The sequence below is a fragment of the Gouania willdenowi genome, chromosome 12 (genome assembly GCF_900634775.1).
Source record: "Gouania willdenowi chromosome 12, fGouWil2.1, whole genome shotgun sequence".
Taxonomy (NCBI): Eukaryota; Metazoa; Chordata; class Actinopteri; order Blenniiformes; family Gobiesocidae; genus Gouania; species Gouania willdenowi.
Genome location: NC_041055.1, coordinates 156,927 through 175,220, shown reverse-complemented (window position 1 = coordinate 175,220; position 18,294 = coordinate 156,927). Strand labels below are relative to the sequence as shown.

The 18,294-nt window shown below is 34.0% G+C and overlaps 3 protein-coding genes across 6 annotated transcripts in view; 1 reads left to right on the top strand and 2 right to left on the bottom strand.

The window, feature by feature from the left end:
- The window catches only part of LOC114473647 (phosphatidylinositol 4-kinase alpha-like), a 21,936-nt gene extending 21,183 nt beyond the window's left edge, over window positions 1-753 (bottom strand). The window contains exon 1 of the mRNA XM_028463410.1: window positions 748-753. Within this exon, the coding sequence (XP_028319211.1) occupies window positions 748-753 (6 nt within the window). The remainder of the gene's footprint in view (window positions 1-747) is intronic.
- Window positions 754-976: 223 nt separating this feature from the next.
- slc25a1b (slc25a1 solute carrier family 25 member 1b) lies at window positions 977-11,147 on the bottom strand. The gene is made up of 9 exons (XM_028462766.1): window positions 10,841-11,147; window positions 5,225-5,332; window positions 4,970-5,069; window positions 3,100-3,238; window positions 2,942-3,026; window positions 2,752-2,856; window positions 2,558-2,673; window positions 1,800-1,873; window positions 977-1,535 (listed from the first exon to the last, which is right to left on the bottom strand). Exons 1-9 carry the CDS (start codon window positions 10,950-10,952, stop codon window positions 1,421-1,423), a joined length of 954 nt encoding a protein of 317 aa, XP_028318567.1. The 5' UTR covers window positions 10,953-11,147; the 3' UTR covers window positions 977-1,420.
- Window positions 11,148-13,325: 2,178 nt separating this feature from the next.
- Window positions 13,326-18,294, top strand: part of LOC114473535 (voltage-dependent anion-selective channel protein 2-like) — a 12,074-nt gene continuing 7,105 nt past the window's right edge. Inside the window, exons 1-4 of one of the 4 annotated variants that reach the window (XM_028463221.1) lie at window positions 13,326-13,441; window positions 14,039-14,109; window positions 17,133-17,182; window positions 18,020-18,022. In XM_028463221.1, coding sequence (XP_028319022.1) covers window positions 14,043-14,109; window positions 17,133-17,182; window positions 18,020-18,022 — 120 coding nt within the window. In that variant the 5' untranslated portion in view covers window positions 13,326-13,441; window positions 14,039-14,042. Of the gene's footprint in view, window positions 14,110-17,132; window positions 17,183-18,019; window positions 18,023-18,294 lie in introns of all 4 variants that reach the window. The other 3 variants (XM_028463223.1, XM_028463222.1, XM_028463224.1) reach the window with 3 other exon arrangements.

The window sequence follows — 18,294 nt, the reverse complement described above, 5'->3', positions numbered from 1 at the left end:
TTCTCAGCAACTGAATTAACTCTTATTACTTAAAACAATAAAAACACTCTTTTTAGAAAACGTGCACCTGAACATGACATCTATAAAGGTTTTATACATAAATGTGTGTCCTTTGATCTTTTTATAATTAAATTACTTTCTTTGCTAATGTACTTTAAGTCCAAATCCTCACAGTGAATTAAAAACAAGAAGCTAATTTGTTTCTCGTTTTTCAACTAAATATTCTTGGTTGGTCGTTGGCTTTAAAGTTATCCTCCATGTTTTTATAAATGTGTCCTCAAACCTTCTAAAAGTCCTTATTAGTAGATCTATGTCTAACCAAACACATTATTATGAACCACATTCATTTATTTATCTTTTATAAACAGGACTACTTTACAGTTTTATAGCCTGTGTTCCTCCATCTTTAAATCATGTGATTGATGATGTCACACGGCCCCACTGCCTGTAAACATCCATTGTTTTCTATTGGAGTGAAACATTCAGCCTGATTTTTACATAATTTAGTAGATTTTTAGATCATTTAACAGCTTTTTAAATCAAAATAACAACTTATGCTACTTTTTGTTGCACAAAATAACAGGAAAATTTAAAGATGTTGATATAAACCTCTTTTATTTACAGAAAGATGTTAAAAACAGTTGTGACCACAGGGGGCGACAGTTCCAACTCTGAGGTTGGGTAGTAGACACTGAAGCAGAGAAGAAGAGCTCTCCTAAGGGACCTTTACTCTCTCAAAAAGTGCACTGACATGCTCTGGTGGCTGAAGTTAGAGAGTAAATCAGGTAACTAACTTCATCCACCAGAGCATGTCAGTGCACTAATGAAGGGAGAGTAAAGGTCCCTTAGGAGAGCTCTTCTTCTCTGCTGTCTCTGTTATTTTAAATCAACCAAAAGCAGCAAAAGTTGTTATTGTGACTGAACAATCTACTAAATAATCTATAAATCTACTAAATGATCTATAAATCAGGCTGAATGTTTCACTCCAATAAAAAACAATGGATGTTTACAGGCAGTGGGGCCGTGTGACATCATCAATCACATGATTTAAAGATGGAGGAACACAGGCTCTAAAACTGTAAAGTTAATTAAATGAGTATGGTTCATAACAATGTGTTTAGTAAGACATAGATCTACTAATAAGGATATTTAGAAGATTTGAGGACACATTCATAAAAACAGTAGAGGATAACTTTAAAGATCACATTCTATAACAGCTCCAGATTCAAACACAGGAGCTGATGGTCCATAAACGCCCTGATTTCTCCTGAGTTCTGACAGAACTAACACTGAAGGAAACAGCTTTCCTACACATTCAATCCTAAAGGCACTGATCCACTGATCCTGTGGGTTTTCTTTGTGGAGAATCACTCAGAGGTAGATGTTCATACTGTGGAGCAGGAGACCAATGATCCAGGCTTTAGTCTGTCTTCCAAACAATGTTCAGGACCTTCACCACCTCCTCATAGATGATGAAAACGATGGCCACGTCCATGCACACGCGGCCCAGCCGAGGCACGGTGCCTTTGTAGAACCTGAACACATCAACACAACGTAGAGGCCATTTAAATGATTGATAAGAAGATGTCTCATGGATTTAGTTTTGGGGGAAATCTTTAAATTCAAGCTTAGGCTTAAAATGTCAAAATATTGAAAAATAATGCTAGAAGTGAGTACCTAGCGGCTAATATGTTAGCATCTACTATGAGCTAGCCGCTAACAAAAACATACACTGACTTTATGTTTGTAGGTGTGGATTTGTGGAACACTACATGTGGAAATACACAAAGAAGACTCACGCTGACGGCCCCTCGTGTTTCATGATCTTAACGGCACAGTCCATCGTGCTTTTATATTTGTGAGCTTCCAGACCCTGGGAAACAAAACAAGTACTTTAAAAACTGATGAGAAACGTGCATTGGACAGCAGTTAGAACAATTAACGAATGAACTAAAAACAAGTCAGTCAATTACAATCATCAATTCAAAATTCACTGAACATACATTATAAGCCAACCAACCACTCAAACAAAAGACAAATCTGCCAGTTTATTAACCCACCAACAAACCAACCAATATTATTTTCAATCGATCCACAAATTAAAAAAATAAACCAATTAAATTAGTCACACCAGCAAATCAATTAACCTCCCATAATCATCTAACCACTGATTAAAGTGATTACCCAACCAAACATTGTACAGGAATCCTTCAGCCACTCAACCAACCAACTAACCAACAATCCAATTTTTAATTTTCAATTTTTATTTGTGATTTTTTTTCTTTGGCTGTAACATAAGTCATTTCCCCTGGGATTGATAAAATAATTCTGATTCTGAATCCAACCAACCAACCAGCCAACCAGCCAACCAGCCAACCAACCAACCAACCAACCAGCCAACCAACCAACTAACCAACCAACCAACCAACTAACCAACCAACCAACCAACTAACCAACCAGCCAACCAACCAACCAGCCAACCAACCAACCAACCAACCAACCAACCAACCAGCCAACCAGCCAACCAACCAACCAACTAACCAACCAACCAACCAACCTGCATCCTGGTCTTGATCACATCCAGAGGAGTGTTTCCGAACACGCTGGCAGCTCCTGCGACTGCTCCAAACATCCCAGTGACCAGAGGGTTGATGGTCTTGTTGGGATCATTACCTTGTTGTTAAAACAAAAAGAAACTTTGGTGAAAAACTAAACTTGTTTGAGTCAAACAGACATTATTAACCAGCGTACCTTTGTACCAGTTCCTCAGGACGGTCATGACGTAGAAACGAATAGCCTGGTTTGAGCCTTGTTTCAGAATTGTAGCTGTTAGACCCTGGTACGTTCCCCTCAGTCCTGAGAACATCCAACCAGAACAAAGACCATCAGTAGGAGACCATCAGAGGGTCTCCATAAGAAGAAGAATCGAGTGTTTGTGTACCTTGAGTGCGTACGATCTCTCGGACTCCGTGGAAGAAGCCTTTGTACTTTGGGTTTGCTGAGGTCTGATCGTGGATGAATTTCACCTGAAATGAGAGAAACAGTAAGGGTTCACTAATGTAGGAACAGGAACCAGGGAACAGGAACCAGATCCTCTACCTTCACCGTCTCCATGGGACACACCACCACCACGGCCTCGGCAACGCCCGCTCCCAGTCCACACAGGAACCCTCGCTTACTGTCTAGTCTCCCGCTCTCATCTCGCATTTTATTACTCAGGAACTCAAACACCCCGAACCTGGAAGAGCAGGGTAACAGGAACCAATCAGAGCTATAGTATAGTATAGTATGGTGTAGTGTAGTGTAGAATAGTATAGTATAGTGTAGTATAGTATAATATACTACAGTATAGTATAGTATAGAATAGTATAGTATAGTATAGTGTAGTGTAGTGTAGTATAGAATAGTGTAGCATAGTATAGTATAGCATACTGTAGTATAGTAGTGTAATATAGTATAGTATAGTATAGTATAGCATACTGTAGTATAGTAGTGTAATATAGTATAGTATAGTATAGTATAGTATAGTATAGTATAGTGTGATATCCTACAGTATAGTATAGTATACTACAGTATAGTATAGTGTGATATACTACAGTATAGTATAGTGTGATATACTACAGTATAGTATAGTATAGTATAGTATAGTGTGATATACTATAGTATAGTATAGTGTGATATACTACAGTATAGTATAGTATAGTGTAGTGTAGTAGTGTAATATAGTATAGTATAGTATAGTATAGTATAGTATAGTATAGTGTAGTGTAGTAGTGTAATATAGTATAGTATAGTATAGTATAGTATAGTGTAGTGTAGTAGTGTAATATAGTATAGTATAGTATAGTATAGTATAGTGTAGTGTAGTAGTGTAATATAGTATAGTATAGTATAGTATAGTATAGTGTAGTGTAGTAGTGTAATATAGTATAGTATAGTATAATATAATATAGTATAGTATAGTGTAATATAGTATAGTATAGTATAGAATAATATAATATAGTATAGTATAGTATAGTATAGTATAGTATAATATAGTATAGTATAGTATAGTATAGTATAGTATAGTATAGTGTAGTGTAGTAGTGTAATATAGTATAGTATAGTATAATATAGTATAGTATAGTATAGTAGTATAATATAGTATAGTATAGTGTAGTAGTGTAATATAGTATAGTATAGTATAGTATAGTATAATATAATATAGTATAGTATAGTATAGTATAGTATAATATAGTATAGTATAATATAGTATAGTATAGTATAATATAGTATAGTATAGTATAGTAGTATAATATAGTATAGTATAGTGTAGTAGTGTAATATAGTATAGTATAGTATAGTATAGTATAGTATAGTATAGTATAATATAATATAGTATAGTATAGTATAGTATAGTATAATATAGTATAGTATAATATAGTATAGTAGTATAGTATAGTATAGTATAGTATAATATAGTATAGTAGTATAGTATAGTATAGTATAGTATAATATAGTATAGTATAGTATAGTATAATATAGTATAGTAGTATAGTATAGTATAGTATAGTATAGTGTAGTAGTGTAATATAGTATAGTATAATATAGTATAGTATAGTATAGTATAGTATAGTGTAGTAGTGTAATATAGTATAGTATAATATAGTATAGTATAATATAGTATAGTATAGTATAGTAGTGTAATATAGTATAGTATAGTATAGTATAGTATAGTATAGTATAGTGTAGTATAGTATAGTATAGTGTAGTAGTGTAATATAGTATAGTATAATATAGTATAGTATAATATAGTATAGTATAGTATAGTATAGTATAGTAGTGTAATATAGTATAGTATAGTATAGTATAGTATAGTATAGTATAGTATAGTGTAGTAGTGTAATATAGTATAGTATAGTATAGCATAGTATAGTATAGTATAGTATAGTATAGTATAGTATAGTATAGTATAGTGTTGGTGCAGTACCTGACGGCAGCTTTAGGAATGGAACCATAGACCAGTGAACTTAGACCCCGATACAGGCCCCTAACCCCATGACCGTTCACCGTCTGCTTCACACAGTCCACTGCGGGGGGGAGGGGGGGCGACACACACACACACACATTAGCTGAAGGTCAAACAGAGGTCAATGACCTGGGGGAGCGAGGCTCAGATGGTGCAGCAAACACAGTAAGCTACAGTTAATGAGTGAATGTGTGCTAAGGTCAAAGGTCACCTCACCCACTCCTCTGTACTTGGGGGGGTTGGCCTTCTCGTCCAGCTGTAGCTGAGTTTTCACGTACTCTGTGGGGAAGGTGATGCAGATCTCTATCCCTCCTGCTATACCACCTGGAACACCACAGAAGAAGAACTACATTAACTACATGTCACATGACCCGTTGTCACGGTCTGAGTTTACGTCCGTGCTGAGATTATAATCATAACATAATCCAACAAACAAATAAAACGTGTCATTCAGTGTGCGCAATACTGAAAAATCCCCACAGCATGCTGACCATGAACACCCTTCAAAATAAAATACATCATGAATAAAAACACTGCAGTAAAAAGATCAATGAACAAACATCACATAACGTGCACAGGCAGGACAACCAGAAAAAATACATATCAGTGATATTTCTCAACTTTAACATAATGAGAATATTAAGCAGTTACAACATAAAATAAAACACTTTAGTTATTTTACTTTCTTCTAAATGCTACATTTCCATCTCATTTGTTGGTATTTATTTGTTTGTTTGTTTTTCTGCTTTTAAAAAGTTTTTTTTGTATTTATTTCGAATTTTCTTGTGGAAAAATATAGAGTTTTATATGGATTTGTTAGAATTTGTCCAAACTATTTATCTTATTTTAGTAACATTTTATAAAATGTAAATATTTCATTAACGCTTTAATGTTTGTATTTTAGTAAAGTGTCTAAGTCCACCTTAACATCTGGGCTGTCACATCTGCAGTTCAACTGCAGACACACAGGAGGGTGCTGATTGGCTGTTAGGCTATCACTGTGGCTCCACCCACAAACCCATCCAGAGGGGGCGTGTCACCCTGAAGCTCTGAGAGCTTTAAAACCTACAGTTAGAAAAGTTAGTGAAACTGGTTAGAGAAAAACAGCCTGAGATAGTACACACACTGTGTGTGTGTGTGTGTGTGTGTGTGTGTGTGTGTGTAATAATAGTGTGTGTGTGTGTGTGTGTATAATAATAGTGTGTATGTGTGTGTGTGAAACTGGTTAGAGAAAAACAGCCTGAGATAGTACACCTTTAACACACACACTTTTATATGTGTGTGTGTGTGTGTGTGTGTGTAATAATAGTGTGTAATAATAGTGTGTATGTGTGTGTAATAATAGTGTGTATATATGTGTGTAATAATAGTGTGTATATGTGTGTGTGTGTGTAATAATAGTGTGTAATAATAGTGTGTATATATGTGTGTAATAATAGTGTGTATGTGTGTGTGTGTGTGTGTGTGTATAATAATAGTGTGTATGTGTGTGTGTGAAACTGGTTAGAGAGCAACAGCCTGAGATAGTACACCTTTAACACACTTTTATATGTGTGTGTGTGTGTGTGTGTGTGTGTGTGTGTGTGTGTGTGTAATAATAGTGTGTATATATGTGTGTAATAATAGTGTATATATGTGTGTAATAATAGTGTGTATATATGTGTGTAATAATAGTGTATATATGTGTGTAATAATAGTGTGTATATATGTGTGTATTAATAGTGTATGTGTGTAATAATAGTGTGTATATATGTGTGTATTAATAGTGTATGTGTGTAATAATAGTGTGTATATATGTGTGTATTAATAGTGTATGTGTGTAATAATAGTGTATATATGTGTGTAATAATAGTGTGTATATATGTGTGTAATAATAGTGTGTATAAATGTGTGTATTAATAGTGTGTATATAAATGTGTGTAATAATAGTGTGTATATATGTGTGTAATAATAGTGTGTATATAAATGTGTAATAATAGTGTGTATATAAATGTGTGTAATAATAGTGTGTATATAAATGTGTAATAATAGTGTGTATATATGTATGTAATAATCAATGATATCGATGGACGCTAAAAACGTCTAAAATGTCTAATAATTGGTTAAAAAAAACCCCAAAAACAAACAAAATTAGGTTAAAATTAATTGAAATTCTATTTTTTCATTATTTTTCAAACACATATCACACACAATAGATATCACATTTGTATCCTATAATTAAACTTTCTCAATTATAAATGTAGTTTAAATAAAAATATAAAAATATCTGAGGTGCACTAATCAATACTACTTGTAACACACGTTAATAAACGTGATCAAAAACTAATTCTAGAAATAAAATGATGGTTTTTATGATTTGGTTTATTTTCTTTAATATGTTGACTTTTAATCAGGCAGAACGTGACTTTAGAGTCTAAACAAAGTCAATCCATTAAGATTTTAGTTTGTTTCTGCGTTTATGTTTTTATATTTTTAATTCTAAAACATTTTGATTCTGTAAAAAGTCTCTGTTGCTCACGTGCTTTTATTTCTCATGCACTAAAATAATAATAAATATGAATAATAAAAATCAAACAATCACAGCTGCACAAACACCTGCACTTCACCTCAGGTTCTCAGTTTAACACACACTTAATTACACTTAATTACACTTAATTACACTTAATTACAGTGAGAGGAGCAGCAGTGGATTATTATTATTATTATTAGGATGTAGAAACAGAGGAGCACTTGGTGAAATATAAAAGGTTTATTAATGTTTAACTGGTGTGACTCTAAAATAAATACATAAATTACACAAAATATAAAGAGAATAACTAAACATATTTCAAACATATACAGTATATTATGGCCTGTGCGATGGATAAAACAACCAAAGAGCATGCATGGAACAGGAACTAACTAGAACTAGAACTAGATCTACACACAGATGCAAAACCAAGCAGACATAGTGAGAGATTTACCAGAACGTGTGGTGAAGGTTTATCTGCGTCTGCGTCTACAGGACGAAAAGGTTTGGAAAACTACACAATCCATTCTTTACACACAGTCAACAACTGTAGAATTAAATAAATAGCAAACCTTTCATTTATATGTTGTTTATCACAATATCCCAGCTGTATATATATATATATATATGTATATATATAGGAATCATCTACTCTGTGCTGATTGGATGAGGAGTCAACAGTGATAGCTGTGTCTGTGAACCTAAAGTGCTGAGTCAGCATTCTCTGATTGGTGGAGGGAACCCTGAGGACACGCCCCACAAAGCTTTGTTCTAAAGCCTACAGCAGATATGGGCAACAGGCGGCCCAGGGGCCACATGTGGCCCTCTGTCTAATTTTTTGCGGTCCCCAAAGCAGATCCCCAAAAATTATAATTGAAGAAATATAAAGCCCAACATAATGCACAAAAAAACTAAAAATACACAAAATGACTACAAAAACACACAAAACAACAACTCTTTACAGAATTGCTCCAAAACACACAAACTGTTAAAAAATACAAAAATCAACAACAAAATAAAAAATACATGAAATTACACCTAGAACGAAAAAAATAAAAACTGACAAAACCACACAGAAAAAAAGAGAAAACTTTCCCGTGTTAATGCTCTGATTGGTCATTATTCTAATGCTAACATGAACAATGATCATGTGACCCTCAGATCAGACGTTTGTGACCCCCGCTGTGATAGCGTGGCCCCTCCCTGTTCTACAGATGATTCTGATTAAACATCAGGACAAATATGTTTTAAATGATTTTATTTTTTCATTCTTTAACGGTGCAAAATAAACTCTACATTTAAATCAGATCAGATGGTGACCATCACATTTAAAATTCTAAACTTCATTTGTTATTTGACGAGTCCAACAGTTGCTGACTCCCTCTACCCTCCGTTGGTCTTATTCTACTACCAGATGCACCACAGGGCTCTGCTGCCCCCACAGGTCAGCAGAGGAAGTGTATGTGGCACTTTAATGTTTTACACTTTTTTAAAAGAAAAGTCTGATTTATTTGTTCATTATTATTATTATTATTATTAAGTTTTGAAAGTTGTAAAGCTACAGGTTCAAAATCTAAATATTTTTTAATGAATAAATATGATTTGTTTTTTTCAAAATCATCTATTGTATAGATTGTGTGAACCCATGGTGGTGTATTAGGTTCACATTAGGTTATGTTCTCCTGTCTGTGCTTAAGAGTTTTTACGCGCCTGCAGTTACGCACGTTTCTCCTGCTCGTATTCTCCCGTCCAGACTCCTGACACGCCCACCACGCGTAAGATGAAGGCGGTGCTTATGAGCTTCATTTACTAGGAGGCATTACTGGGTCATGATGTCATTATTTGGTTGATCTGTAAATCATCGAACCTAGAGTTTTACCAATATTTGTAAATGTCAATGAAATCTCTGAAAATGTTAAACTTGACTTTTAATTTGAAAGAGTGTTGTCACAGACCAATGAACATAAGGCTCCATTTGACTAGGAACGCCCACATTTCACAGGGGCTCCGCCCACAGTGTAACTGTGATGAAGATGAGCAGTGACAGACTGAAGAAGAAGAGAATAACACACACACATTAGAGCACATGTGTCAAACTCAAGGCCCGCGGGCCAAACTTGGCCCGTCAGAGCCTCTGGTGCGGCCCACAGGAAGGTTTTGTTCAAAGTAAAAAATACAGCAAAAAAAAGACTTTTTCTAGATGATTATATAATCAGAATCAGAATCTGATTCTAAGTTCTATATAAAATACAAAAATGTACATTTGTTTACAGTAATGTTAAAATGTAACTATTTTCAAAAAGCTGAAAAATTCTCACAAATTATCCCACAGTATTTTGTTTAATTACACTGAAAATTACCAGAGAATTGTTGCTTAACATTTGAGATTTTGTTTGAATTTGTACTTTTTCCTTCACAAAAACAAACATATATTTCTGAGTTTAAATATGTAAATATGTAAATATGTAAATACGTAAATACGTAACCCTAGAACTGAAATAAGTTTGAACATTAAAGAAAAAAGCCTGTGTTTGTGGTCTCCACTCTAACACACACACACACACACACACACACACACACACACACACACCACACACACACACACACACACACACACACACACACACACACACACTTTATAGCCATAATGTAAAAAGCGTTTATACTACAATGTTGTTATTGCTGCGCTGAGATTAAATTAAAAATACTGGAACCAAAGCTGCTCAGAGTTTATTTCACTGGATTTTGTTTCTAGTTTTATGTAAAAACGTAAATAAAGATAGAAAACTATACATACATATAATGTGATTATATCTCCTTCCACCATCTGTAAATATGTATATCTACTGTATATTATTATAGGATAACACTATATATCTTATTATATTCTTCACACTTTTTTTTATTATTATTTTTCCTATTTATATTCACCCTCTATTGTTGTATTTTATGTCTATTTTCTGGGTATTGTGTGCGATTCCTTCTGTTATGTGTTTTTCTTGCACTTTATCTAAACTATAATGTAAATATCAGTATAATGTATTGATCCCACTGCAGTATCAATAGCTACTTTACGCTAATAATATAATCATTTGACAAATCTTGTTATCGGCAAACTTCTAGACACAAAACAAATTTAAAAACTCAAAATAAGGCAAAGTTGACAACAAAATGTGGGCTATTATAAATATTTAATTAAAAGTGTAACTTCTATGTCCACCCAGCTCAGCCCCGGGCTGTGGTGGACTTTAGTCCGGCCCTGTACACGCACTGTTTAACCCGTGATAACTTTATGTTTATATTTTCATATTTCATATGTTTACCTGCCAGGATGGCCTTCCCTGGGTGGGTGAACTTGGCTTTACCCGCCGGAGCGGCCGCTGCCAGGCACCGCGGAGGGTGGAAGGGACTGACGAAGGTGCTGTGGCCCGACATGGTGCTCTGTAGCCCGGCCTCACTCTGCCCGGTGGCCCGCGGTGCGTTCAGGTGCTCCTCGGTCTGACCATTGGACTGTAGGCGTGTTGTGTACTTTGACAGCCACACACACACACACACACACACACACACACACGCACACACACACACACACACACACACACACACACGCACACACACACACACACACACACACACACACACACACACACACACACACACACACACACACACACACACACACGCTCCTCCCCTAAACTCGGAAAAAAGAAACTTTTAAGGAGGACCAGGGTGGAGGACACGGCTCTGACCGAAGGAGGCGCTGTTTCTCTCAGAGACAGGAGGACACACCGGAAGTTAAAAAAAAAACAAAAAAACAAAAAAAACGCAGGAAGTCAAAATAGGACCGTTTTTTTTTTTTTTTTTTAAAGAATTTCTATTTAACAATTTCATTTTATTTGGCAAACATTTATACGTAAATATATATACATTTTTAAATATCCCCAAATTTTAAAGCTTTTAAAATAGTCTTTAAATTTATTGAAGTCAAATGTTTTTCTGCTTTATTTTGTGTTTTGTTTTGTTTTGCTGCTTGGAACGTGGATTTCAGTATTGATGCCCGATAGTTTTTTTGTTTGTTTTGAAAGATCAACACTGGTGTGATGTTTGTATATAAAAGTTAAAATGCTTGTTTCTCAATAAAGCATTAAAAAAAAAAAACGTGATTCATTTTTTAATCTATATTCAATAGTCCGGTACAAATAGTGAAATAACAACCACCAGGGGGGGACAAACACACAGAGGCATAGCTTCAGTATCACATGATACAAAAATAAATCATAATGTTTTAATAGTTTTCATATATTGTTTGACTTCATTTTCAAAGATAGAAAGCAGTAACTTGTGTTTCATGTATCGACATTTGTGAATGTCATTTAGCTACAAGTATAATAAGGTTTATGATATAGAATTGTTTCTTTATCACAGTCATTATTGTCAAACAATGTCTTCAAAGCATAAAGAGAAGTGAGGTTCAATAAAAGCTGAGATCACTGTAATAAAGTAACAGTAATAACGTAATGCTAGTTATGTAACGTAATAATGTAATGATAATTATGTAACGGTAATAAAGTAACGGTAATAATGTAACAGTAATAAAGTAACATTAGTAACGTAATGCTAATTATGTAACGTAATAATGTAACGATAATAATGTGACAGTAATAATGTAACAGTAATAAAGTAACAGTAATAATGTAACAGTAATAAAGTAATGCTAATTATGTAACGTAATAATGTAACGATAATTTTGTAACAGTAATAAAGTAACGGTAATAAAGTAATGGTAATAATGTAACGATAATTATGTAACAGTAATAAAGTAACGCTAATAAAGTAGCGGTAATAAAGTAGCGGTAATAAAGTAACAGTAATAAAGTAACAGTAATAAAGTAACAGTAATAAAGTAATGGTAATAATGTAACGATAATTATGTAACGGTAATAAAGTAACGGTAATAAAGTAACGGTAATAATGTAACGGTAATAAAGTAACGGTAATAAAGTAACAGTAATAAAGTAACAGTAATAAAGTAACAGTAATAAAGGAACGGTAATAAAGTAACGGTAATAATGTAGCTGTAATAATGTAACGGTAATAAAGTAACAGTAATAAAGTAACGGTAATAAAGTAACGGTAATAAAGTAACGGTAATAATGTAGCTGTAATAATGTAACGGTAATAAAGTAACAGTAATAAAGTAACAGTAATAAAGTAACGGTAATAAAGTAACGGTAATAAAGTAACAGTAATAAAGTAACAGTAATAAAGTAACAGTAATAAAGTAACAGTAATAAAGTAACGGTAATAATGTAGCTGTAATAATGTAACGGTAATAAAGTAACAGTAATAAAGTAACAGTAATAAATTAACGGTAATAAAGTAACGGTAATAATGTAGCTGTAATAATGTAACGGTAATAAAGTAACGGTAATAAAGTAACAGTAATAAAGTAACAGTAATAAAGTAACAGTAATAAAGTAACAGTAATAAAGTAACGGTAATAATGTAGCTGTAATAATGTAACGGTAATAAAGTAACAGTAATAAAGTAACAGTAATAAAGTAACAGTAATAAAGTAACAGTAATAAATTAACGGTAATAAAGTAACGGTAATAAAGTAACGGTAATAATGTAACGGTAATAAAGTAACGGTAATAAAGTAACAGTAATAAAGTAACAGTAATAAAGTAACAGTAATAAAGTAACAGTAATAAAGTAACAGTCCTACAGTGATGACAGTGGTGGGTAAGGGAGGGAGGAAGGGAGGGGGGGGTTACTTTCTTGATGTCTGTGACTCTTTGTCCAAGGGCCCCCGCTGACACTGCGCATGCGCAGTAGCGGCTCTCCTTCATCTTGTCCCGGTGCAGAAACACACACAGAGAAGCTAAAGGCTGATAACACACACACACACACACACACCTGAGCAGGTAAGTCGCTGTTAGACAAGCTCGTGCTTTCCGGTGCTCTCTGTGCAGCGGCCGAGCTCACGTGCTCGTTCCGTTACGTAATAACGCGCAGTGATGAAGATGATGAAAACTGTAATCCTGGAGGACGAGGCCCACCTTCATCACTGTGACCTCCAGCTGATGTAGATAGTGTTTACCACACCATCACTGTAACTAGTCTGTTTGATGGTTAGTGCTTTACTACCATCACCATCATCATCATCATCATCATCATCATCATCATCATCATCATCATCTGCTTCCTTTGTCCGGTCTGAGCTCAGTTCCATCTTTACACTTACAAAGGCTTTAAATCAATAGTTTATGCTACTTTATGGAACTGATCAGTTAATCAATAATTAATCAATAATGTGACACATGATAAATGTTTTTCCTTCACAGAAAAATCCTTGTGTGGTCCAAACTGGAGGATCTGGGATGAGTTTGAATCCCATATGAATAAGATATCTGATAAATTCATAAAGTGATGGTTCTTCTTATACAACAGATCAATAGTTTGTGTTAGTGATCAATAATAGCTGGTTCTGGATCATGTGATCATTGTGTTTGTCCTCTCAGCACCATGGCTGTCCCTCCTTCATACTCAGACCTGGGTAAAGCTGCCAAGGACATCTTCAGTAAAGGCTACGGTGAGTCCATCACTAACCTAAACATGTGTTTTATGTGTTACTAATAAACTATATATGTTTATATAAAATAACTAAACATGTGTTTTATGTGTTACTAATAAACTATATATGTTTATATAAAATAACTAAACATGTGTTTTATGTGTTACTAATAAACTATATATGTTTATATAAAATAACTAAACATGTGTTTTATGTGTTACTAATAAACTATATATGTTTATATAAAATAACTAAACATGTGTTTTATGTGTTACTAATAAACTATATATGTTTATATAAAATAACTAAACATGTGTTACTAATAAACTATATATGTTTATATAAAATAACTAAACATGTGTTTTATGTGTTACTAATAAACTATATATGTTTATATAAAATAACTAAACATGTGTTTTATGTGTTACTAATAAACTATATATGTTTATATAAAATAACTAAACATGTGTTTTATGTGTTACTAATAAACTATATATGTTTATATAAAATAACTAAACATGTGTTTTATGTGTTACTAATAAACTATATATGTTTATATAAAACAATTAAACAATATACTTTGGATCATGAACAATGGAGAGACGCCATTTTGGACAGGATGTGACACACGTTGGTTGATTCCTGTTAGCTGTTGCTAGGCAACAGTGTTGTGTTGGTCTACAATTTCTGAACAGTGGTGGAGTGTAAAGCTAACGGTTGCTATGACAACCAGATAAACATTTGTTTAGCATCTCTGAGCCAAATAATGACAGTGTCAGAGTTATCCAGATGTTGGCTCCATAATATCAGTACAGGATAAACATTCACAGCATTATTTTAATTTACTCAACTGTGTCAAAAGTGATAGATTTAATATATCTGTCATATTGAACCAACTGGAATGACACTAATAAGTACATCTGAAATAACAAGACTTATGGATTAGATCATATCTCTGCTGAGCATCTTAAATATGTCAGTAGTAGGTTATATGTCTATGTGTCTCACTGCTTTTCTTATGCATGGTGTTTTATCTGATTCTCTAACACATGTTCTATTAGAACCAGTAATAAAGGACAAAGATAATAAGTAGAACAGTGTGGATCAATATCTATTGATTCTCAGAATCAGAATCAGAATCATCTTTATTGGCCAAGTGTATGTTGTACACACGAGGAATTTGACTCGGTCAACTGTGCTCTCTCCAATAGTGAAACATTCAATAATAAACAATCAACTAGAAAAGATGATAATAAGTATAAACATAAGTATAAATATAAACAGTAGTTAGACTAGAATGTGCAAATAACAAGATGATAATAATAATAATAATAATAATAGTATAAAAAAAATAAACAAATACAAAATAAAAATTAGAAAAAATAAGATAAAAGAAGGAAAAAAATAATAGAAAAGAAAGATAATAATAAAATATAATAATAATAAAAGGAAAATAGTGCAGTAGAGCATTGATAAGTAGTGCAGGAGAACATTTAAATTAAAGGTATGTACATGAACATTCTCTCTAAAGTATGTGAGCGTTTTACTGAACAGGTTCATATCAACGACCGATAATCAGTTTGGCTTTAAAAGAGACCATGCTATATATATATATACTGTATATATATATATATATATATATATATATATATATATATATATATATATATACAGTATATATATATATATGCAGTATGTGTATTTATGCATTGAAAGAAATTATTGCAAATTATGTGAGCAGGAATTTCTCTGTATTTATTTATTTTTTTGACGCATCAAAAGCATTTGATAGAATTCATCACAAAAGCCTATTTATGAAATTGCTCTGTAGAGATGTTCCTAAACACATTATTCGAATATTAATTTTCTGGTATGCAAATCAAACAATGCAAGTAAAATGAGATCATGTCTTATGAAACCCTTTAATGTCTAAAATGGAGTGGAACATTATTATATGAATGATTTGTCTAAATGGTTGAATATTTGTAAGACAGGCTGTTTTGTGGGAAACTGTGTCATCATCAACCACCTAATGTACGCCGTACAGTGCTGGGTTATTAAAGCTGTGCTCACTGTATGGGAATGACCTTCACATGATGTTTGTCAGACACTAATCGGTCCTGTTTTCCACTTGAGTGACAAGCTTCTAAAGACTTAATAAAAATAAAATATCTGGGCCATAACTGATGACTGAGTGATGACAGATCTGTACACACAGAGCTGTAAATGATATGGTGAAGCCAACATGTTGCTGCTAAAGAACTGTAGCCCACAATGATGCCATTAGGCTCCTCCCTCAGTGCCATCAGCGTTTTATGATCTCTGGTGTTCCACCTGTGGAACCTTGTTAAATTCACGTCTTGTTTGGACAAATCTCAAAATGTGATCATAATGGTGTTATAGATATATGTTATAGATATATGTCTGGCCTCTGGAAACACTGGCATCTTAGTCTTACATGAATTTTATTGTAAGCTATGTTAATTATTGTATTGTCCTTCTTTCATACTTTTGTTTTTATCTATGGACCAATCATGTGTCTGAAATAAAGTTATATATATTTTGGCACAAAAACCTGAACAATGTAGCAATGAACAATAGTTCCAGCAAAGCAGACAGACAGCAGCCGTACACACTGGCGCCATCTTGGATCCTGAGTATGGAGGTTGGATCCGAGTGGGTAACTACTCAGCCATGGCTCGTTTCTGCTGCTATTTGTGATGCTGAGTGAGTGCATGAGACTCACAACATACAACCTTTATCACTGAGGGAGGGGTTATACACGGCTGCTGAAAAACTATACTTCCTGTTACGCCTCTACTTCCCACAATGCACCAGTTATTTAAAGCCACAGGCTGTGACCATCAAACAACGTGTGTCATATTCTCTATATCTCCATAGATTATGATCCAAGGTATAAAATCTTGTAAAAAGTCCTTTTAATGTGTTTATTTATAAAAAGGTGGATATATTTAGTTTAATATATTTACACGACAGGAACCCTTTAATGAGGATGTTCTTGTTGTGTTTGATGTGTTCAGGGTTCGGTGTGGTGAAGCTGGACCTAAAGACTAAATCCCAGAGTGGAGTGGTGAGAACAGCTTTCATTCATTAATAAAAACAAAGAGACAACACGTCTCCTCCTGTTCCTGGAGAGCTGCTGTCCTGCTTGTTTTAGACACAGTAGATAACATGTAGGACAGCAGCACTCCAGGAACAGGATCAAACACAGCTGAGCTCAGAAGATGAAGTCTATTGCATGTTCTCCTTTAACGTGGGGGGTTTATAAAGAGAGAACTGATGACATCACACATCTGAAAAGATGGATGGATGAGTGTCCATCTCTATCTCCTTTGACCTTCTTCCTGTCTCTGTGTGGTCGTCCACATGGTAGATCTGTAGATCTGTAGATCTGTAGAATTGTAGATCTGTAGAATTGTAGATCTGTAGAATTGTAGATCTGTAGAATTGTAGATCTGTAGAATTGTAGATCTGTAGAATTGTAGATCTGTAGAATTGTAGATCTGTAGATCTGTAGAGTTGTAGATCTGTAGAGTTGTAGATCTGTAGAATTGTAGATCTGTAGAATTGTAGATCTGTAGAATTGTAGATCTGTAGAATTGTAGATCTGTAGAGTTGTAGATCTGTAGAATTGTAGATCTGTAGAATTGTAGATCTGTAGATCTGTAGAGTTGTAGATCTGTAGAGTTGTAGATCTGTAGAATTGTAGATCTGTAGAATTGTAGATCTGTAGAATTGTAGATCTGTAGAATTGTAGATCTGTAGAATTGTAGATCTGTAGAGTTGTAGATCTGTAGAGTTGTAGATCTGTAGAGCTTCTGTTGGTCCTGCTTTGTTTTACATGTTCTCTCTCTCTCTCCTGCTGCTGCTGCTGGACTCTCCCTCACTAACGCTAATGCTAACGTAGATGGTAAGAGCTGTGACATCATGGCCTTCACCTCCATGTCCAGTCTTTTTCTGTGGTCATGTGACTTTTTCCACATCATCCGTCTTTGTTCTGTTTTTTGTTTTTCTCTGTTCATACGTAAGGGTTTGTAGTTTGAAGCTGGATCAATATATTTTAATATGTGTGTGTTAGCTTCAGCTAACCAGACATTCTCTGTACTATGAAGCAGGATATAAACACGTGACCAATCCAGGTGGTTTCAACCTGGCTACATGCCTGTGACAGGGGGTGGAGTT

Excerpts from the sequence above, each read along its gene's own strand:
- slc25a1b (XM_028462766.1), bottom strand. The coding sequence starts at position 10,952 with ATGTCGGGCCACAGCACCTTCGTCAGTCCCTTCCACCCTCCGCGGTGC. Across the intron at positions 2,674-2,751 it reads CCTGAGGAACTGGTACAAAG|GTAATGATCCCAACAAGACC; the intron begins GTACGCTGGTTA and ends TTTAACAACAAG. Across the intron at positions 1,536-1,799 it reads AAACACGAGGGGCCGTCAGC|GTTCTACAAAGGCACCGTGC; the intron begins GTGAGTCTTCTT and ends TGATGTGTTCAG.